We start from the raw sequence: 23,765 nt of genomic DNA, 5'->3' as shown, positions 1-23,765 counted from the left end.
AGGCATCCTATGACGCCTCACGAGGTGTGGCCAGGGTTGCCACATTGAAATCTGTATTTTTTCGTGAAAAAATCTGGAAATCTGCATCGCGGGAGAAAAATCCTGAATCGAAAATCTGTATTCAAAAATTAACTATAAGTTTCCCAAAAAACAATATTTTGACAGTAAAAAATTAATTGTGATAACCGATCACAAATAAAACAATCAGATTGATTTTATTTTTTATCTGTAGAACAAATGATTTCTAAATTTGGCGTTTTTGTTCCATGACTAGTTTACAGTTCGGGAAATCGGTCACAGGATTTGTGTCAGAATTTGATCAGGGAAAATTTTTCGTCGAAATCTCTCCAAACTGTCAAAACAAAAGTTCTGCTGCTTCTAAAAAGCACCAACAGTATCAAAATAGCACAGAATTTTAGAACTAATAAAAATACAATTTTCCCCGTCAGAAACAATTTGTGTTGAATTACTACCGGCCAGATTTCTGTGTGAAGTTTTAAAATCCTGTTTTAAAATGTTTCCTGCGGTTGGGTTTACACTTCATGAAAACTGTCATTTTTGTGTAGTCGCGGGATTTGAAATCCCGAGCTCCATTTAAAATACACAGGAACCCAAATCCCATTACACGTTTTTCGAACTGTATACTAGCCTTTAGCGGTTACTTAAGGTCTGAACTGCATAGGATGCTTTTTAAGCGTTATATGAAATTCTGATAGCCTGGGTTCTACTAACCTACACCGAAAATCTGTAAAATCTGTATTTTAGCGAAAAATCTGTAATCTGTATATACAGAATCTTGGTTGTAGATTATCTTGAAAAATCTGTAAAATACAGAATAATCTGTATATGTGGTAACCCTGGGTGTGGCATATCTATCCCAAACGGATGCTCAGTTACATTAATAATGTACTACCTTTTTGGAACGACACATGTTGACAAATAAACATTTCGTTTCCAACTACATTGGATTCGAGCAATTTGTAACATGTAGAACAAACAGGGTCAGCCACAAAAGATAACCTGAATAGTGGTCGCAGTGGTTTCCCTAAAAACCGTATTGAATGTTGTGGTGATGTCTAAAATTGCGATGTCCGCATGGTTGTCGTTGGCGGTTTAACGAACTATCTCCTCAAAAGCGCCGAGATGGGATCCGATGCCCGCTCCTTTACGGAAGGTAAACTAGTGCTGGGTGGTGCAAAAGTGTCTACCGCGTTCGTCAGCACTTTCCCGCGGGTCAGTCATAGTGTTCCCGGTAATAACAAGTGGAGAGCCCCATCTAAACGTTGAACCCCAATTAAAAGCAATAAAAAATTTGAAAATGTTTTTCAAATCACGAATTGTCTTCAGACAAAATTGCTGAAACAAACTACACACCAAAAAATAATGAAATTTAAACGACATGTAAATCAATACGAACGTAAACATACAAAGATTGAATAAAAAATTTGATTGAAAATTACGTTAAAATAAATGAGTGCATTGGAGCATTGGAGCATCAAAAAGCATATAATTTTACACTTTCATTCGTGTAATTTTACATGTCATTTATTTTACAGCAATATTCGAATAAAAATACATTCAAGTGGATTGGTTTTCCGTTTAAAGAAACTGTTATTTTCTATCCACGTGTAAAATTATAATAAAATCCGTTGAAGAAAGTACGACAAGTCGTGTGTATTTGGGGTGGAACTTAATTCTACATTTATATTCATGCTCTAAATATGTACATGGAAATAAGGGTTATTTCTATTCAAAAACCAGAACAGATCGACCACTTAGTTTATTCTCCTCCATTAATAAATAATTTGAAAAAATATCATTCTAACTAGAAGTATGACACATATTAATGAGGATTCATTTTTCCTACCCGAGCAGTTTGGATTTCGAATTGGACATTCAACTACTCATAAACTTGCTAGAGTACCTAACATGATAAAGGCAAGTATCTAAGAGGGCCACTCTACTGGAGTTGTTATATTAGGCAATGAACAAGCTTTCGACAGTATTTGGCACAAAGGATTAATTGCTAAAATACGGGATTTCAATTTTGCAATTTACATGAAAACAATTTCAAATTACACAGCGCTACAAAATAAAAATAATTAATGTACTTTTCAAGTGGTTTGTTAAAGGTTGTAGATCTCGTCAAATACACCACAAAACCCCTTTTGATCAATTTAATATATCCTCAAAATCTTGATTTAGAGCAAAAAAAAAACATTTTTCAGGTTTTTCCACGCGAAAAAAAATTCTACGCGGTCATTTTTCAACAGATTTTAAATTATCTACGTGTGTTGGAAAGAAGAAGAAAAGACCTTTCCAACGGTATGCTATGTTATGTTCCTTTGCTAAAAGTGCTATGCATTTTTGGGACAACAACAGGAAAGTTTCCATTATTTTGCATTAAAAATATGAAAATTGCTCTACTTTTTTATTAGAAAGCATCGTTGCTTAAATGGGAATTTAGGAAGAACCAACCACTTATTTATGATCAAAATAGTTTGAAAAATGGCAGAGTTCCAGCAGAGTTTTTTCCAAATTTGAAACTTGCTCGCATGAAATTTTAAGGGGACAGTCTCATATAAAGTTTAAAAAAAATATATTTTTTGCTCAATTATGCATACATTCAAAAGTTTGTGTGTAAACTTTGAGCTTGAAATTGGAAAAAATAACTGAAGGTATAATTATAGCATGATATAGTGCGAGACAATACCTCACTAACCCCTTAAGATCTGACACGAGCAAATTTCTAATTTGGAAAAAAAATAACCTTGCTAATTTTCAACCGATTTTTATGATAAATAGGTCGTTGGATGCGAAATTGAATGCTCTCTCTAAAATTTCATTAAAACAAAGACGCTTTAGGGATCACCAATAAATGACGTAGCATTATATGGGGGAGGGGGGTGTATTCTATTTTGTGATGATGTGTGACGACAGGGGGGTAGGAGGTCATGTCATGCTACGTAGCTTTTTAAAAGGGGAACAACTAACATCGTTTTTTTATAGAGAACTACCGTCAAGCTACGTAATTTCCAGGGGGGGGGGGGTATTTAGAGGTTTGTGACGAAATGCTACGATGGGGGAGGGGATGTTGAAAATTACTCAAAAAATGCTACGTCATTTATGGATCGTCCCTTAGAAGAATGTTGAAAACTTATGATTCAATTTTTGGTTTTTTGACTGAAGTGCCAATAACTTATTTAGGACTGGTGGTATCCAACGGGGAAAACCGATCGGAAATGGTGAGAAATCATGTGAAAAATTCCCCCCAGAGGCGAGATTCGAACTCGCAACCTTCGAGACTCCGGCCCAATGCACTAACCCTTATGTCACCATACCCAGGGATAGCATAAGGGTTAGTGCATTGGGCCGGAGTCTCAAAGGTTGCGAGTTCGAATCACGTCTTTGGGGGAAATTTTTTTTCACATGATTGCTTAGCTTCACTCACCATTTCCGATCGGTTTTCCCCGTTGGATACCACATGTTGATTTTTTTTTATTTTCTTTGAAAAATTGCAAAATTATGGTTGTTTTTATATTGTTGAACCAAAACCGCAAAGTATCCTTGACAAAAGAATATAACACAGCATACCGTTGGAAAGGTCACTTTTTCTTCTTTCCAGAACACTCAAAAATTTGAAATCCGTTGAAAAATGGGCGAATAGAAATTTTTTTTATTGCCGTATGTTCCGAAAAATCCGTTTTTGATATATATCAAGATTTTGAGGGTGTACAACATTTTTCAAACATTTTCTTGTGTTGCATTTGACGAGATGTACAACCAAGGTCACTTGAAAAGTACAAAATCACTGTAGCACCGTGTTATCTAAACCAGCGTACCTTACGGTAATCAGAATTGTTAAACCTTTAAGCTATCCGTTACAGCAAGCATCCCTCAAGGGTCAAGCGTCGCTCCGCTCTTATATAAGTTTTACATGTGATCTTTCAAATCTTCCCACAGGCATTTTTCTGTGATGATACGAGCACCTCTGCTTCAGGTAAAAGCCTTCGTGTCATTTGCAACGAAGCTTGAATATTTTCAACGATTACCTGAAAAAATGTTAGTATTTAGCGTTTCGGATTCTCTTCATCGGTAACTAGCCCCCTCTTGGTACCAGTTAGATACTAAATCTAAACTAGTAGTACTAGTACCAAGATTGGCACTAGTTAGACACTTAATATAAAAAGTCATACATAAACGTATGGCTTGTCCCGAGTGATGTCTCGGAAGTCAAGCACAGAAGTTCGGGCTTTGCTGATGCGAAAACTGTAATCCGAAAGTCTTTTTTTTAAATTTTTTTTTTAATTAAAAAAAATTAGAATGAACCAGTTTTAGTGCGAAAGGGCACAATACCTAACTTTTTTTTGCTGAAAAAATGAAAAATTTCTACTGACAAAAGCACTAATTTTTGCACATTAGCCTAGAATTTCTTCTCGTAGACTACATAATAATCATATTATTAGATTTAATTGTTTGACTTTGACGTGATCAGATCAAGTTACCTACTTCAGTTTGATTTACGATAAAAAGTTTGCTTACGAAAATTAAACATGGCAAAATCAGCTGCCACCATAACCCATATAGACACATATTTTTCTCCACCTACTATTACTCACATTCTAAGACAACTCGGTCTAAAAGTATTCCAAGTGAATGGTACTCGTTTTATCTGCTTTCAGCAAATTGTCCCTAAATTAATATTTTAAGCAATAAATATTCTAGAATTGATTCATCGTCATTGGATTGAATTTATCTGTTTCTGCGCTTGCTTCGTACCTGCGCACCTGCTGCACAGCGGCCCGAAGTCATATCTAAAGTGGCCCTGCTGCTACCGCAACAAACGGAACAGAACACATATATGATGTTTTGAAAATGATAAATTTATTTCCATATAAAAACGTTTTTTATGGAATCCACCCGAATGACTATTTTATAAAATATGAGAGTAGGAGGCAAGGCCATAAAACCGAACATGACATATGCTTGCATCATATGAACAGAATCCCAAGCATCCCTCGGAGCTATGGTAAAACATGAAAAGAAGGCTGTGCACCGAATGGAAATGATCGATTTCGGTAACAAATCCCCGATAGCAGCTTGTATGTACTGAAATATAAAAATGCATGCTTTCAATTATGCTTTACGTTCTAATTAGTGTGCATTTTTAAAAAAGCCGTATCCAACAACCCAAGATAAAAGCGGATTGATTTGAGCTTCCAGAACCGCAAAATCCGAACAACGAACATGAAGGAGCAGATCAAAATAGCATCCTACATGGCATTATGAATATAACAACGAACAGTTTTTTGTGTACATACTTTAACATTCAATTCATAAAGCTTCCCATACCATTTATTCCCAGCCAGTCGTTAAAGCAGATTCCCGATCTGTAGATCGTTATGTGGTCGTATCAGGGTTGGAGCTCTCGTTTATTTTTTATTATTTTTTTATTAAGGATACCTATTGCATAACATAATTTTTCATGAAAATCGATCTTTGAAAAAATCTTCGGGTTAAACTTTTTGCAAATTGGCAACAGTACAAATTTGCGTCACAAATCAATACCGGAATGGGTTAGGTCGCGCCGGTCCTCATCAATCTTCCGCTCCAAGGACAATTTGTCTTCATGCTATAGTAATTCGCTCGGGTGCCTTTGCTAGGTTTGCTGGTCACAAAAGGAAAGAAAAATGGTCGAGCTTTACGTTTAGTATCTGAATCGAGATATATGCCTTTTTCGATATTGCTTATCGGTAGCTTTACATTGGTATCGATGGAATTGGCATTCTATCGCTTGGCTAATTGCATCGATGAACCGTGACTTCACGGTGCATCAAGCTTCTTCAGTAAATATCTTGTTTGTAGCTATTGTAACGTTACTATTCAAATGGTTTCCTGCAGCTTGTTGAACCCTAGCTTCATAACAACGGTTGCCTTTACTGGTTTGAGCTTTTGTTACAATTTTAGAGATTTCACGATAGTGTACCGCATTTAAACACAATCTGCAAACAATTTTTATCAGGAATTGTCTGAATCAACAGATGGTCGAATTTTGAAAACTGATCAACAATTAACGAAACGTATACGAATACATTATCGATTTCTCCGCACTTTAACAATGTTTTTAATTGTTGAACCACAAAAATATTGTTAACCCAGAATTGTCCTAATCGATTGGTGATTGAATAATGAAAATCCATCTAGAATCAACAACGGTCCAATTGTTTGAAATTACACCACAATGCTGTGACGCGAATCGACTTCGAAATTTTAGATTTACACCTTGCCCCAGCCGCATAAAATGAAGTACAAAACATTTTCAATACTAAAAGCTAGCAACTGTGCCTATGAACACTATTAGCTAAATTATCGCATACCCTGATCTGCATTCAACGAAACTCGCTAATTTCAAATTAATTCCATTTCTTCCCTCATTCTATTACCCCTTCCACAGCTGCGCGCCCGTTCGATGATGCAGTCCAAACGGTCCCGCTACAAGGGCAGCACTACTCTGCATTCGAACAACAGCATCCGCTACGATGGCAACTGCGTACGGCGAAACTCCCTGCAGGTATGTACCATTGTACAATGTAGGTCCTCACTAATCGCATTCCGCAGCTATCAGGTGAGTAGGATTTGATACAATTTGTATACATATTACATTCTTTGGAAAAACTGTAAGGTCTAACGGTGGGCGTTGTGTTGTTGGCCGGACACACTCGCCCGATTACAGTAACTGGGAGCTGGGTTCGACTCATAACAACTCTCGCGCACGTATTGGTTCTGGTTATTCAGTTCAGGAATGAAAAGCTGTACGGGTGTTCTTTGCAGCTGGAAAAACGGAATTACTTATGCAATGTAAAATGGATTGGATAGTAATTACTTTATCATAAATAATTGAACGCCTGGGTATAAAAAAGCGGGTTTTCCCAATTACATTATTTGTATGGCATAGTGCGACATCTAATTAAACTTTTCAGGTGTTTTAGCGTGCGTTTTATTTACCAAGTCTAAAACTAAGTCAATGTTAATAAAAATTCCAATATTGTAAATAAATCTAAGCTCATTGGATTATTGAAATCAAGGCAGAAGGTTCTCTTAATTTGTTTTACAAAGTGTGCATTCGAAATGAGTTCGCAAAATTAATAAGCCTCTTTTTAAAATAATTAAAATTAAAGTGTCAACACTCTAATACTTACATCTGCTGAATTTCGTAATACCTATTTATTACATCCAGTGTTTCTAGTAATTCGTGACCAATACAAAACCGAATGCGTAGTCGCTCCCTCTTCCGAGCTTATCAAATTACTTTTCAGTGCTAGATGTGATTTCTTTAATTTTAGATCGTTGAATTGCACCCCTTTTGATTCACACTTTCTACAAAGAGGTCGGTTTTATTGATTGTATGGCATCATACCGATATTGAATTGCGACCACTCCAGCAGCGGTGGTTAGAGGGGGTTCGAGCGGCTTCATTTAGATTTTTTTTCTTTCATAGAAGATATAGCAAGAATCAGGAAACATGTTTAACAGGGATTTGTGCCTCATCATTAGAGTGACAAGAAAAAAATGGCCGCTATCGACCCACCCCTGAGTCGATTCCTAGTCCCACCAGGAGTACTTCCACAAAATTTGAAGCAAATTGAACAAGTCTAGCTACCGGGCCAGCCTGTAGTTTGTATGGGAATTTTCGACAATTTCCATGGAAAAAAACCCACTAGCTTGCATTTTAGCCGCTAGGTGGCACTATATACATCATATTATTACTGAAAGTTAAAACAAGAAAGATAATTTAATTGTCTACAACTTTGTTGAAGACTGCTAGTTAATCTGGCTTCTATGAAAGAAGTTATTAAACTTTTAACAAAGTGATGTCTGAGTCAGTTTTGCATGGGGCCTAGCAGTGCTTGGTTGTGCATTAGTATTCGAGTCCCGCGAACTATACATTTTTGTGAAATAATGGATAGGTTTAGCTCAATAGTCTGTTGAGAAAAACTATAGTACATAATACGAGTCATGTTTTGGTTAGAACATTTACATGTTACCGCATAAAGGTCGCCAACACTAACTGTGCAACGGAGAGAGATTGAAATTAGGTGTCTTCTACAAAGTTGTAGAACAGGCATTGTGCAGTATTTCTTCCGAACATTTTTATATTCTATCTCTCTTCTATGAAAAGTTAGTGTTGGCGTCCTCTATGCGGTCACAGGTGGAACTAAAATTTTCTAACCAAAATATTACTCCTATTATGTACTACAATTCTTCTGAACATACTTTTCAGCTAAATATAACCATTGTTTCACAAAAATATAGAGTTCGCGGGAATCAATGTGCTGTTAGGCCGCATGCAAAACTGACTCAGACATCACTTCGTTAAAAAATGAATAACTTCTTTCGTCACAGCCGGTTTGACTAGACAACTAAATTATCTCTCTTATTTTCACTTACAAGGATAATACGATGCATACAGTGCCACCTAGCGGAGGAAATGCGAACTACTGGGTTTTCTCCATGTAAATTGTCGAAAAATCCCATACAAACTTCAGGTATGTTGGTCCGGTAGCCAGACTTGACCAAATTTGGTGCAAGTAGTCTTGGTGGGAAGTACTAGGAATTGACTCAGGGGTGGGCCGATTGAATTTTTAAAAATTCACTTTTTTCTGGGCAGTCTACTAATCATTCTTTTTATGCAGTTCGTGCATTACCACTTCCTCTTGGAGCTCCCGACTTGTTCGCGAACTACTCGGTCTAGTCCCCGATGATGGACCTAGTCTCCCGAAACCGATCCAACCACCCTGGTACCGAAATCAGTTCGGAGATTCCGGTAGAGCGGCGCGTTCAGTTCGCTTGTGCCGCGACAACTCGCAACAGGTGGTATCTCATCGCAGTTTATTCAGTCTAGTTCCGGCCGTGAATCTAGCTTACGCCGAAGAAGAGTTTCTCAGCGAAAGAAATTTTTCCGATACCGATTCTTCTTTGGTTTTCACTATATTTCTTTTGGGCCAACCGGCAGGGTGCCGTGATCGGTCCGGCGATTGCAGATGGAGTGCGGCATCCGGTTTGCTGGGTCCCCGACGACCCCTGCCTGCTGGTCTGCCGCGATCTACTCGACTAGTTCCCGGCTAGATCCCCCATCTAGCCTACTCCGGCGTAGTTCCCGGGCGACGTGGTCTCTCGAAACCGTTGCTCGCTGTCCATCACGCCATTTCCGCTATAAGGTGGTCATAATCTGCGCCACCAATCTGTTGACCGCGTTCCACATGTTTATGTCGCTTTTCATTCTGTAGACGACATTGTCCGGGTTAATGTCCCGTATCAAGCATCACTCTGCGCGACGCTTCGAACCTCGAACATTCGAAGACCACAGGCTCCGGTGTCTCGACAACGTTCTCACACTGCGGGCACAATGTTGACGCTGACTTTGGCAGCAACACCAGCTTCTGTACCTTCCATATTTCGTGGAAGTTTTTATCATCGAAACACTTCTGACCATCCTGAATATGTCCGAATATGTCAGGATCGCACTTATTAGTACCACGTTTAGTATTCCATCCGGTCCGGCGATTTTCTTTGATTTTATTCGCATCGACGCTTCTGTGAGCTCGTCGTTAGTTACTTACCAATAGTCCGCGCTTGCTCTTTCTTCTTCGCCGTACGGTGTTGGTGGCCAAGTAGTTGGATCGTACTTTGGGACAAGACCCTCAACAATTATATTAAGTTTGTGTTCCCCAATATATTTTATAATAAATTCCGAGAAATCGACTGCGACAAAATGTTTTACACTGACGGATCAAATCTCGATGGGTCCACTGGCTTCGGTATCTTCAGTAATACTATCACCGCTTCATTCAAGCTCAATGATCCTGCTTCAGTTTACATCGCAGAGTTAGCTGCAATTCAGTACAACCTTGGGATCATCGACACTCTGCCCACAGATCACTACTTCATCGTTTCGGACAACCTCAGCTCTATCGAGGCCCTTCGTGCGATGAAGCCTAAAAAGCAATTCCCGTATTTTCTGGGGAAGATACAGGAGTCCTTGTGTACGTTATCTGAAAAATCTTATCAGATTACCTTTGTTTGGGTCCCCTCTCATTGTTCTATCCCGGGCAATGAAAAGGCCGACTCATTAGCAAAGGTGGTCGCATTAAATGGTGACATATACGAAAGACCAATATGCTTCAACGAATGTTTTAGTATTTGTCGTCAGAGGACGCTCAACAGTTGGCAAACCTCGTGGAGCAATGGGGAACTTGGACGATGGCTACATTCGATTATCCCAAAGGTATCAACGAAGCCTTGGTTCGGGGGGATGGATGTGGGTCGGGATTTTATTCGTGTAATGTCCCGACTTATGTCCAATCACTACACCATGGATGCGCATTTGCGGCATATTGGGCTTGCTGAAAGTAGTCTGTGCGCTTGTGACGAGGGCTATCACGACATCGAGCACGTTGTCTGGGTATTGTGACGCCAGGTCTCAGTTAAAGGATTCCCTTCGGGCCTGAGGTAGATCACCCAATGTCCCAGTCCGAGATATGCTGACAACTCGTGATTTCCCCTATATATTCCTTATTTATACTTTCATAAAAACGATAAATATCCCAATTTAGCCCCTCTTTTTATTTCTTGTTTTTAGAGTTTCCTCCTGCCTTGTGGAACCGATCAGCTCCAGAGTGCCACTATGTAACCGCCGTCGCCCTTATCACTACGCCTGCATAGAAGGAAACTGAAGCGAGAGCGACTCGAGGTCCGACGACCTTTGAAGGATTCCCCGCGGGTCCGAAGAATACCATCCGCCAATCCGGTACTCGACGACTTACTAGACTGAGGCGCAAATTTGTTTCGCTGATGTAAAAACAAAAGAATTTGGCACCGCCAAGCTAACGCATTTGTGCCTATCAAATAAACGAAATCAATAAAAAAAATTATATTAAGCTTATCATGGGACATTTCAGCTAGCATCTACGGGCCCTTCATCTTCGCCATCACGACTCGGTACGCGTCCCTTCAAGGATTGGTGTCTTCTTCTCTGCACAGCACCTTGTGGAAATCTGGCTTGCTAAGCTTGATCTCCCGTTTTAAAGAGGCCCTAGCCTCCCGAAACCCTGCGTTCTATCTTCAACTGGCTCCGATACTGCTCTCTGACCCTGCCTTCTGACTCTGCGACAAGCAGCGCGTAGCGTACTAAGCGTCTAGTTCCACCAGTAAGCTGGACGTCGCCTATTGCGTGGTTCCAGTTTTCGCGGCTTTGGGGCGTCACAAGCCGTCACAATCCTTTTTGTTAGGTCAGTTGCATCCACGTTCTCGGTCCCGCCGCACAAATCCCCGACTATGTACGGGGAACGTGCCATTTGAGCCAATATATTCTGATTCCTGATATGGGTATAATTCTCGCACACTCTCTAATCCATGTTCGCGGTCAATAAAGGACTACGGAATGTGACATCGACAATAAACTCCACCCCGTCACTCCTAAATGTGCTAATGGAAATTTCATTGCACAATCGTACGTCTAACTTCGCTAGAGCTTCCTTGAGGATACATCCATTTGCATAGATTACTCTACGGCCGGCCCCACTCCACACACAACCTAGGCATTGACTACCGGCCGTCGGCTGATCAACTGGTCGGATAACTGTCCCAACATTAGGCTGAACTGCTCGACTATCCACCTTGGAGGTGCGTAACAGCTGCACATGAAGACGCCGTTGATTTTGGCAATCATGGAGTCCTTTGCTCAGGAGTTTTCTGCGGTTAACTCGGAGCCTCGCTATATTCATTGAATTGTTCGACCTTTCATCCAATTTAGTTCCTCTTGCTTTCCTTAATTTGCTCCATCTATTACGCTATATAGATCCTCTGCGTACTTTAACTATTTTTATCCCCGAACTCTACTCGGATATCACCCAGCGGTAAGTTATCGCTAGCCATTTAGATCTAGTTTCTGTGAACCGTTTAGCTCCCTTTTTCGTAAGCTTTATAGTACTCATCTCAGTAAGCCATTTAGCTCCTAATACCATGAACAACTTAACTCTTATTTTCGTGAGTCATTTAGTTGTCAGCTTTGTCGTGATCTATTTGGATAGTCCCCATAATCCGACTGAGAGTTCCCTGGCAGCAGAATTTCTCCTGAAACTGATATCTGTTACCTTAACCCTATTCCGACTGAGAGTTCTCCGGCGGTGGAAATTTTCTCGGTACTGATGTCCGTTTCGTGAACCTATTAGTTCCTTAGTTTTATCAAGATACAAGCAAGTCATTTAACTCCACACTTCGTCACGATATACTCGATGTAGTCCTCGGCAGTAGACCTAGCCTACACAACGAGCTAACCAGCACAATATATTTTCATATCTTGCAATCTTCACTCAAAAAAAAAGCTTATTTTTAGTAAAAAGTCTTTATAACTTTCTAATGAGAGAAGCTCGGTATATTGAGACAAATTGCTCCGCTTCAAAATATCTGCAAATATTTCTAAAGTGATCTTAATGAAAAATAAAACCTGCAAAAGTTATGTAAAGAAAACCATTTTTAAAGAAACACCTTAATTATTTTTGGTAAATTTCTTGTAAAATGAAAAGTACACGACATAGAGTTCCAGTGTCTTCAAAAAAGTTTATTAAAATCTTATTTTCTTCAATTTTCTGGAAACTATCTCGAACCATTAAAAGGCTCATTTTCTGATTTCTATTCTAAAGTATTCTAAAGTGCAATATTTTATTATAAAAACGAAACTTAATTTTTACATTGTCAACCGTGATAGTAATTTAAACATATTACAAAGAGTCTATTCAAGAAAAAGCAAATTTTTAGTGGAACCTTTGCAGTTTTATTTTTTTCCAACCAATGCTGTAAATGTTTTTCAGAGTTTTTGAAAACGAACATTTTCTTCTAACACTTCAAGATTCTAGCTTATTTAAAAGATATAAGCACTTAATGTATCAAAAATGGATTTTTAATCATTTCTATGAAATTAAAAAAAATTGTATTTGCCTTTCTATACTTAATTATAACTAGACCTGTGCGCCGCCGCCCCACGCCGCCGCCGGTAAATTTCAACAAATGCCGACGCCGAAAGGTAGACCGGCGGCGCGCCGCCAACGCTTTTTTCTCACGCCGACAATTCGCGAACTCGAAAATCATTAGCTCATAATTTTATCCACAAATCTATGAACATTGTATATGGTCCGAATATACGACGTTAACTGATTCATGATTTATCACATATTGAATTTTATTTGGTATTAGTGGTTGTGAATTAGATCACTAAGTTAACAAAGTCTTGATATTTTCTCGAAAATCATTACACGGCACTCGGAATATAATTCATGGATCCAGTCTTGCTTTGTCAACTGGTTATGATTGCGAGCATTTAAGTTACAATTCACCATTCGTGAAATGGTCCACAAATTCAAAAAAAAACACATCCACTTTCAAGATATAGTTGATTCCTTATATGTTAGACACGATTCACCAGTCGAGCTCGTGAAACTATTCATGATATAGTTCATAAAGTAATAAATCTTTCACATAATCTTAATATACTTACGTAAACAATTACAAAGAATTCAGACTATTATTCATGGATTATTCGCTCTACTCTTTGGTTTTGAAATTTCTATGTGAGCTATTGTGTACAACTGCTAGCAACCAGTCTCATAGGCGCGAGTATTAGATACAAGGAAACTACTAGGACCTGTAACCAGGGTTGCCACTATTTTTCAAAGAAAATCTGGCAGTACAATTAAAAATATCTGGCAAAATCTGGCACTTGACAGCGACCTCATAGTCATCGAAATTTGGCATATATTTTAGTTTTCGTAGAATGTGCATCAATCGATTTTTGTAAAATTTGGGACATGTTTACCCAAATTTCCAAATCGTGTATGCAGCTGCTTCCAAAACTTAAAAATCTGACAGAATGAGAGATTTGTCTTTTTGTCTGGAAGCTGCCAAAACCTCTAGCTGTGCCAGATAAATCTGGCATAATGGCATCCCTGCCTGTAACCCTGTTATTCTTTTGTTAAGATTGAGTGTAATTTTCGAAATTAAATGAAACTGCGCTGAGCACCAAAAATACATTACCTAGCCACAATTCATGTCCGTGAAATAATTAAGAAAACTATAAGACACGTGACTCTGTGTAAAAAATCCGACGGTAAGCTCAAGACTAAAATATCACGATAACACGACGAGAATTTACGAAAATCGTTGCACAATCGTTCAATTCTTTACTTTTTCAGTCAATAAAGTTAATATAAATCAATGTATCATTAAGTTATGAACTAGAATCATAAAAATATTAAACATATTCAGGTACAACCACCTACTAAACATTTGAGTATAATGGAATCTTTTTTTTTGCGTGAACTAGTTTTGTAAAAACACAAAAATTATTTTCAATACGAGGTTTATTTATCATTGATTGAATCGTGACCTATTTTGAAATTTTTTTCTTGAAGAATAGTTAGGTAGAGATCTTGATCTTGACTTTTAGCGACGTTGGTGCACTGATGTGGCGATGCAGAGGGTAAGATTTCTGGTCGCATAAATTATTAATCGTGTCATCTAGCCCCACTCAGGAAATATTTTCAGTGGCAGTTGCATCAGCCTGGTATCACAGACAAAGAGGACGTAACACGAGATGAATTTTCATCACTCGTAGGTAAAACGGTCGATTTAAATTACAAAAATGCGCCATATCAGCGAGCGTGGCGTTAGTGAAAAGATTTTGACACAGAGCTAAATGCGTTACTTAGTTTCTGCATCCATCCGAAAACGTTACCGTCTTTTTAATCTCATGCAAACCAAAACAAATGGGCTGAAAATGTGAAACTCATTCTTGTCGAAGTGAGCGAGGCGGGAGTTGTTCACAACCATTTCTTAAGTTACAACACGATGCCGATCTGTGAGTAAGCATATAATAGGATGTTAGTAAATTAATTGATTCGGTGTATCGAATCTGAATAGATGTATGCAATGGATTAGAATTTGAAGATCCCCGGAACTGCTGGAGAAATTGGCGGTGTGCAGGTGCGACGAAAACTAGAGATACGCTCAGACCATTTTCAATCAGACTTGTTTAATGATCAGCTTCAACCCAACAGGAACTAAGACATCAAGTCGTGGAATTATTATGAATGATAATAACTGTATATTTAGGTTTCGTCAGGGTGCAGATCTGTATGATTCCAGCACATCGAGCATACTTTGCATTCAAGATATAAGCAAATCTTACGTTGAAAGAAAATGTAGTGCCATGGAATCGAATATGCCTTATCATGGCGGACATTTGGTACTTACAAGAAGTAAAAGTAAACGCCAGCCTGTGAAATGAAGTAATCCCAGCAAAGTTCAGCCGGCATTGAACTGGAAATCTGGCTTGTTCCAGTTCGTACACGGGATCCAGTGGCACAACCGATTCTAACTAGAATCGGATGTGTCACTGTAGCAGGAATACGAACTGGAACCAGCCAGGATTCCGGTTCATTTCCGGCTGAGCTTAACTGGGATGTGTCTACCTTGAAAGGTGTCCTTACACGATAATTAAACGTGATATTTCTGCGCAGTAATGCCATTAATAACGCCTCCTGTTAGGGTACCTGGTATCTGCGGGAGCGACGGTAAAGAAGACTAAATTGAAACAAAAAACAATGAAACGACAAGAAGAATTAATTTCCTCAAACAAAACAAAAACTGTTTTACCGTTGCTTAATTTCCCAAATATAGAACAATAAATAATTATTACGGGTCATTGAAATACAGTCGTTACTCTGCATTCTTCAAATTTGTCAATTGCAATCATTATTTCATGCGAAGTCGTAGTATGCGACATCGACAATTTTTCTATTTCGTTCTTCAAATTTTACAACTGTAAAAATAGTTCCACCTTTCATTTATTATCTTGCATTTCGCAAGCAGGGTGGGCACTATTAGAGCATCAGTTAAAAAAAATTTGATGTGGTTGCGAGAATTACATTTTGTGCAATGTGTTCAACAGATGTCGCTAGTACATTGTGAGCGATGATTTTTTTAGAATTTTCTTCAAGCTGTAACGTCTGTTTGTATGTGCCTCATACAATAGAACCCGAAAATTTGGAAAAGGTATTGTACTGCAAAGATTTTTTTTTAGTTACATAGGTGTCAATATTTGTTACGCCGACACACGCCGGCGCGCCGCCGCCGATAGGGTCCAACGGCGTGACGCCGCCGCCGCCGGCCAAATATGTCGCTTACGCCGCCGCCGATTAAAAATGCATCGGCGCACACCTCTAATTATAACTCTAATCACGACCTTATTTATAGTTGAAAAAGAATTATGTTTTGTTTGTCCCAATGAGTAATATTATTATTCCAAAGAACCTCACTTTTGGCGAAAAAGTGCTCATAACTTTTCAGCGAAGATAGTTAGCTATGTGGTGCCGTGAAACAAATTATTCTCTTTACAACAATCTTAAAGTTGTCTAAAGACTACTTTAGCATTAAATCAATACCGCAAAAACTATTTGTTACAGACCGTTCGGCAATTAAGATTTTTTCTGATATGTCAAAAACTACCGAATAGTTCTGTTAAAGGGCAAAGCATGTTAAAGTTAAAGCGAAATTATTGCGACACCGAAAATGTCATGCCAATTTTCTTATAATGTTTAAAATCAAACCAAAATTTTAGGGTAGTTTTATACATATATTTACTGCAAAAATCAAAAGAAAAGTTAATCGATGGAGCCTTGAGTGTAAAATTGAACGCATTTTCGCTTGATGCCCGCCATCAAAGTCTTTACAGTGTCATCCGGTACCTGTTTCTCAGTTTTTTTTCCATTTTCTTAACATGTCCTTCTCGTCTTTGACTGTCTTCTTGCTCTTCCGAAGTTCCCGCTTCATCATTGCCCAGTACTGCTCCACCGGGCACAGCTCCGGACAGTTTGGCGGATTCATGTTCTTTAGAACAAAATGGACAGAATTGGCCTCATAGCACTCCAGGATACTTTTAGAATAGTGGCATGATGCCAAATCTGGCCAAAATAGCGGAGCTTCGTCGTGCTGCTGCAAGAACGGCAAACGGCGCTTCTCGAGGCACTCACATTTGTAGATTTCGCCATTTACTGTGCCCTTTGTCACGAAAGGCTCACTCCTCAGTCCGCGAGAGCAGATGGCCTGCCAAATGAGATATTTGGAGGCGAACTTCGACATTTTCTTCTTCTTAAATTTGTCGTCCACATAGAACTTGCTCTTGCCGGTGAAAAACTCCAACCCCGGAATTTGCTTAAAATCGGCTTTTATATACGTTTCGTCGTCCATCACACAGCAGCCATATTTTGCCAGCATCTTCTCGTAGAGCTTCCGTGTCCGAGTTTTAGCCGTCGATTGTTGCCGTTAATCGCGGTTTCGGAAGCTCTGTACCTTGTATGTATGTAGTCCAGCTCTCTTCTTTGCATTCTGGACGTAGCTCTGCGACATGCCGATCTTTTTAGCCAAATTACGGCTTGAGACGTTGGGATTTGCTTTAATCATCCGCTTCACCTTTCCCTCCGTCTTTTTGTTCTCCGGTCCCGGTTTTCTTCCAGCTCCTTTGCCGTGGTCCAACGTCAACCGCTCCTGGAACTGCTTCAACACTCTGGAGACGGTCGAATGGTGAATGTTCAACATTTTTCCCAACTGCCGGTGCGACAGGTTAGGAAATTCCAGGTGTTTGGAAAGAATTTGTTCTCTCGACTCGCGTTGGTTCACCTCCATTTTCGTTGAATCGAAAAACACGACTTCGAGTTTGACAGCATGTAAACAATACACATCAATGAGAATGTGTGCAAAATTTGGTTGATTTTTACCCAACGGTAAAAAAGTTATGCCCTGTTGAATGTGTCGCAATAATTTCGTGTTCGCCCTTTACAGGACGTTTTCGGTACATTCAGTGTTTTGAATTCAAATCAATTATTAAAAAATCGTACGAATTTATTTTTAAAAATATAATGTATAACTTTTGTACTTTTATTGTAGCTTGAATGATACTTTCATTGAAATAAAAACCAGCTATTCGATAGCAGAAACATTCGCTGCAATGCGTCGAAATGGCAGCGGATGTATAATGGATCGATTACAACGGTCCCTATAGCTAGCGATCCACTGCATTGAGTTTGAGTTAAAGAAATGCTTACCGGAAATTTCCTTAAGAGGTCATTTTTTACTCACGGACACTACCACGAAAGAATAAACAAAACAACTCTCTGCCAAATACTTCAAAAAGTTACAAATGGCCGCGATTTGACAGTTAGTTGAATAACCGAATTTACCAAAATTCAGTATTGAAGAGATAATTTTACCACCGATAAACAGACATGACAACTAGAACGATTTCGGTGAAAATTTTTGGTAAATAATTTAAACTAAATTAGGTCGAAACAGTAGCTCCATCTGTATAATGAGTTACACATTATTTCTTGACGTGGCTCTCGTAAAAGAACACTAATGTACTCTAGTAAAAGTCTGGACAAGATAAGTTTGACATATTCAAACGTGCTGCAGTTTTTCGAATTCAAATGAGCGGAGCATCGTATATTAACGTTTCAAGTAGAAAGTATAGTGGTATTGACTAGCTTTGTACTCCGGTTGACTTCATGAAAAGTAAATCGAAAAAATTGAATCAACTTCTGGATTTATTATCACATTGATTAATAAACTATTCCATTTCCGACAATGAAACGATTTACGATCGGACCGTAGATCTTTCGTCGAAAATGCAGTGTATGCCATTTGCTCTGAATCACCTGATATTTTGTCAAATATCGGTATACATTTACAAATTTTAGTCGCTGTTTGTCAAATGTTTAACAAAACTAGAACATATATTTCTGAGGTTGTAGTTTCCTTTGACCTTTTCAAGTATAGCCCAACTTCTTTGAGCCAAATTTCTTGAAACAGTGGTTGTATATTTTCTCTTGACAGTACGAGTTACAATTTTTTCGACTCTCCAATAATATCTTGCTAAATTTGAAAATACAGGGTCATGTCAGTTTGTCAGTATGTCTATTTTCTCTTGTTCAAACTTCTACTGGAGAACCTCTAAACATATAGAGTAGCTTCGATGATTATTAGAGAGATGGCTAAAAATTTCGTAACTCGTACTGTCAAACGGACGTCCGTTTGACAAATTGGTTTTACGTTAGTACGTCGAATGTCATAAAAACAAACAAAACATACGACAACAGCTTTCATACTCGTCTGGATGTAAGATTTTGTCGGTGGATTTAAAAGTTTTAACCGAACACAAGCTATTTAAATCACTACTTTTTCAGTACCTATTATTATCGGCCTTTCCTATGATCAACTGGGTGCAATGAAGGCGAGTTTGTGGTATTCAATATTTTTTATTGTTGTTTTTAAAATGTTCGCTGTTGGGGTAAAACCGACACTCTTTGGTTGGGGTAGAACTTACATGCTTCTAAGATGGTTGTGTTTATTAGCGATTCATTGCAAAAGGCTGGGTATTTTTGTGGCACTTCAATTACACTATTAGCACACTGTAGTAATAGCAGAAGTTCGCAGAAATACTTTTATTGTGTTTATAAGTCTCTTTAAAAATCAAACACTGGAGGTTTTGCTTATCATATTCTATCGAAGCTTTTGCTATTTCTGCAAAAAGTTCATCAAATAGAAATTCTAGTTTTCTCTTGGTTTGTCATAGATGAACTTTATCACAGTGAGACAATGATTTTGATATTTGATGATCACAGTCCCGAAAAATCAAAGTCTGAACAGGGTAGTTTTACTAAGAAGTGTCTGTCACTTATAAATGAATGAATCCTATTAGCAGGATGTAGAACGCTTGCAAATCTTCTCTTACGAAATAAAATAACACTGTACGTTTCAATAATGTGCGTAAGCATTACTTCGAAATATCCATACCAAGAAATAATCCTATAGCATAAAATACTCTTGTTTGTAACACTACGCTTTCGAACTCTTTTCCCCTCACTACATGATAGAGCTACAACAAGTACATATTTGCACCTCGCATACACACACTTTATCAGGGCCGTCTTAAGACTACACGGGGCCCCTGGGCACTCTTGAGCTAGGAGGCCCCTACAATTGAAAAGCTATAAGTAGTACGCTGTAGTAGTACGATGATAAAAAATTCCCAGCTTTTCGGTACAGTTTCCACTCCATACCACTCTGAGGCTCTTTTACAAATTTAAGCCAAATCTGTGAACCGTGTTGACATTACTTTAAAAATAAAGTGGGATTTAAATTACACTGAGAACAAAGACGATTTCAGATTTCCACAACCTGGTGTCGTTGCCGATGTCCAAATATCGTCATGGACTTATTAACTACGCTATAGTATTCCCAGACGGTGTAATCTGACCTTCATAGTTGGTAGACGTTGTTTGAGGATAAAAAGTACTTCCATCAAGACGAAGAAATTTTGGGGTTGGGTAACGCTACCAAATGTCCGAGGTTCTTCAAATACCCTCAAACACACGCACATTGCCGAGACTCATTTATTCAAATCTAGGGGAAAGTCAGGGTTTATGTGTGTAAACACTTTAAAAAGGCTATTTTCAACTTTTTTATTGGGATTTCATGACGTTTGTCTACACGATGGTTTATTTTTTCTAGATAAGGCGGATGCATTACAGAGCATCATTATTGGTATTGTGTCAGTCTAAGATTGACCATGCAAAATGAAACTTGCCAAATCCTACCAAATAGTACCGAGTCTTCGTAAGACTTCAAGAAGTCACTTTTGGGCATTTCCATGTGAATTTGTTCATTTACAGACTCAAATATGACATAGAAATAAATATTTTTCCACATCCGCAAATCGCTTGCCAATCAAAGTTTTCAATTTTCTAGTTGGTTGGCTAAGGCTCGGTACCTTCCAAATTTTGTACACTTGGTGTGCCAAATGTTTGTTTGCTGTAGTTAAAAATAAATTGAAACTTGAATCGAAATGTGGGATTGACGTTTTAACTGGTTCAATAGTCATGCAGAGCCTCGTTTTTTACCGCTCTGATGCCCTTTAAACAACTTGATCACATAGGATACGGTGCAATGTGCGATTCCAAGCTGCTACAGATCTATCCTGCCGCTTTACACATACCAATCAAATTGGACGGGTCGTTGACCTAGTTTTCTGCTCGAAGGAATATTGTGTATTTCGGTCGAGAAGTCAGTATCCCCCTTCTGCAAGTCGACACGCACCACGCACCGCTAGTTATCATGATGCAATCGCCTGGTTGCCCGGTTATGCCGGTAGTTGTTCCAGCTAGCCAACTCGTCGCTGTTGTGCTATCTTATGACAAGCGCCATTTAGCACATTTCGAGAAAAACGTTTTTTAAAGTTTGAGATTGAATATCTTGAAACTTACAAATGGTATAAACAATTCAAAGAAGACAATTGATGCTTCTATCTTTTCTGCATTATTCTCTCAAATATTACGAAGATCGGTTGACTATGTTGCGAGTTTTTACTATGAATGTAAACAAAAGTCGCACTCACACAAACAAAAGTCGCACTGTCATAGGCGTGTATTGATGACAAAATTTGTATGACGTGTCATAATCGTGCATGGAAAATTTTCCATAGAAAAAAATCATCAATTTTTAATTTTTATTCATATTTTTGCGTTTATACGGCCTATAAACAATCGGTGAAATGCATTTTGAAGGAAATGAGACAGGGAATCTAGACAAAATTGTTATTTTTGGTTACAGTGTTGCCAATTATCCTTTATTTACAGTTTAATACTAAAACTGTGTTTTTCTCACAACTCGTGTAATTTTCTTTTGAAAATGTTTAAGCCATTGTGTTCCTTAGACATTTTCACACATAAAAACATCTAAAACTTCAATATAACTTGAGCAAATTCCTAGATACAGTGATTTGAAGCAAAAAGCTCACAATTTCTCATCATGTTTCTCGCTATATCTAAGTAACCAAGTAGAACTTCAAATTTCTGAAAACGCCACTTTGTAGAGATTTTTTAAACAAGTAATGTGGCATATCTAACTCCGTTTACCCCAAAATGGCGTTTGTCATAAGATAGCACAACAGCGACGAACTGCTGATGCAGATGCAATAACCAGAAACTTCTGCCAAGTAATTCAGGACTGGTTACAGAATAATCTCCCAGTAAACGGGATTGTTTCCTCGGCATGGAGTACATCGGCGCTGCGAGTCCTTCGCAGAAAACGAAATGCATGCTAAAGCAAACAATCGCCCGCCACGAATCACGACTTTCACGTTGCCAATGAAGCATACCGGAATCTCAACGCTGTTCTGTATAGATCGTAAGTACAACGAGTTCAAGTAGGCTTACGAAGTAATCCTAAAGGTTTTTTGAACTTTGCAAATTCAAAACAGAAAAATTCCAGTGTTCCTTCCAATGTGTACCTCGATGAAAAGGCAGCGTCGTCCACTGCAACAGCTTGTGGATGGTTTGGCAATCATTTCGCATCCGTCGTTGCTCCCTGTTTAGCATCTGATCAGGAAATCTGTTTCGAAAGATATCGCTGTCTTAAGCACCTTTTCGATTTCACCCGACATGGTAATAGCAACTGCAAGAAAGCTAAAAAGCTCTTTCTCCCCTGGACCGGATGGGATTCCAGCTGTTGTCTACTGTCGCTGTGCCGTGGCTTTTGCTGAACCTTTGTCCCGCATTTTCAACCAATCATTTGACCAGGCTAAGTTCCCCAACTTTTGGAAACAACCCTACATGTTCCCGGTGTTCATGGAGGAGAAAACACAAGTGAACACTTATACACAGATTTGAAATCTGCTTTTGGCCGAATTGCCCATGAAATTCTTCTCAAGAAGTTGTACAATTTACGAGCGCCCGACATGCTTACGTTGTGGCTAAGCTCCTACCTTACGCACAGAACGCCTTGTGTGAAATTGGGCTCTTGTATATCGGCTCCGTTTACCAATAGATCAGGTGTACCGCAGGGCAGCAATCTAGGCTCACTGCTTTTCTCACTGTTTTTTAGTGTTAGATTCCGGGTACAAGCTCATATTTGCCGACGATCTTAAGCTGTACTTAGTCATCCAGTCAACCGAGACTTGCCACCAACTGCAAGCACTATTTGACCGCTTTGTGAAGTGGTGTGGAATGAATTAGCTTACTGTAAATATTGCCAAATGGTCCGTGATAACGTTCCACAGGAAGAACGATCCGTTAATCTTCGATTACAGTATCGATGGGGTTGCGCTACAGAGAGTCAATGCAGAATATGACCTGGGTGTAATTCTTGACCACAAGCTGTCCTTCAATTCTCATATGACCAACATAATTGCGAAAGCAAATCGCCAGTTGGGACTCATTTCGAAGATTTCACGGGATTTTACGGATCCGTACTGTCTAAATTCCCTATACTGCGCATTGGTCAGACCAATCCTCGAGTTCGTCTTGCCGGTTTGGAATCCCCATCACCTAACCCAAGCAACATATTTTATAGTAAAAGAATATTAACAACTAATAATGAAACCAAATCACGTGTAATAATCAAGCCGGGTGAACATGATCTCAACTGTTTCATCACCAAAAAAGCCCCAAGGCGGAGTCAATTTGTACCATGTCATTAAAACGTACGCTGTATTGCAAATCAATTATGCCATCTAGTTTCAAATCGAGTTCCATTATGTTTGGAAAATTTTCGGTGTTGGAATAATGCGATGTTATTTGGGCAAGATAATTTGGAATATTTGAAAGCAAATATTTTGCTCTTCTATACTTAAATTTCACCGACGCATCTAGATTTACTGT

The 23,765-nt window shown here is 38.7% G+C and overlaps 1 protein-coding gene across 1 annotated transcript in view; it reads left to right on the top strand.

The window, feature by feature from the left end:
- Positions 1 to 23,765, top strand: part of LOC131684601 (neuropeptides capa receptor-like) — a 329,157-nt gene that overhangs the window by 299,967 nt on the left and 5,425 nt on the right. The window contains exon 10 of the mRNA XM_058967615.1: positions 6,455 to 6,571. Within this exon, the coding sequence (XP_058823598.1) occupies positions 6,455 to 6,571 (117 nt within the window). The remainder of the gene's footprint in view (positions 1 to 6,454; positions 6,572 to 23,765) is intronic.

Source organism: Topomyia yanbarensis, chromosome 2, assembly GCF_030247195.1.
Source record: "Topomyia yanbarensis strain Yona2022 chromosome 2, ASM3024719v1, whole genome shotgun sequence".
NCBI lineage: Eukaryota > Metazoa > Arthropoda > Insecta > Diptera > Culicidae > Topomyia > Topomyia yanbarensis.
This window is presented reverse-complemented; position numbering and strand designations above follow the sequence as displayed.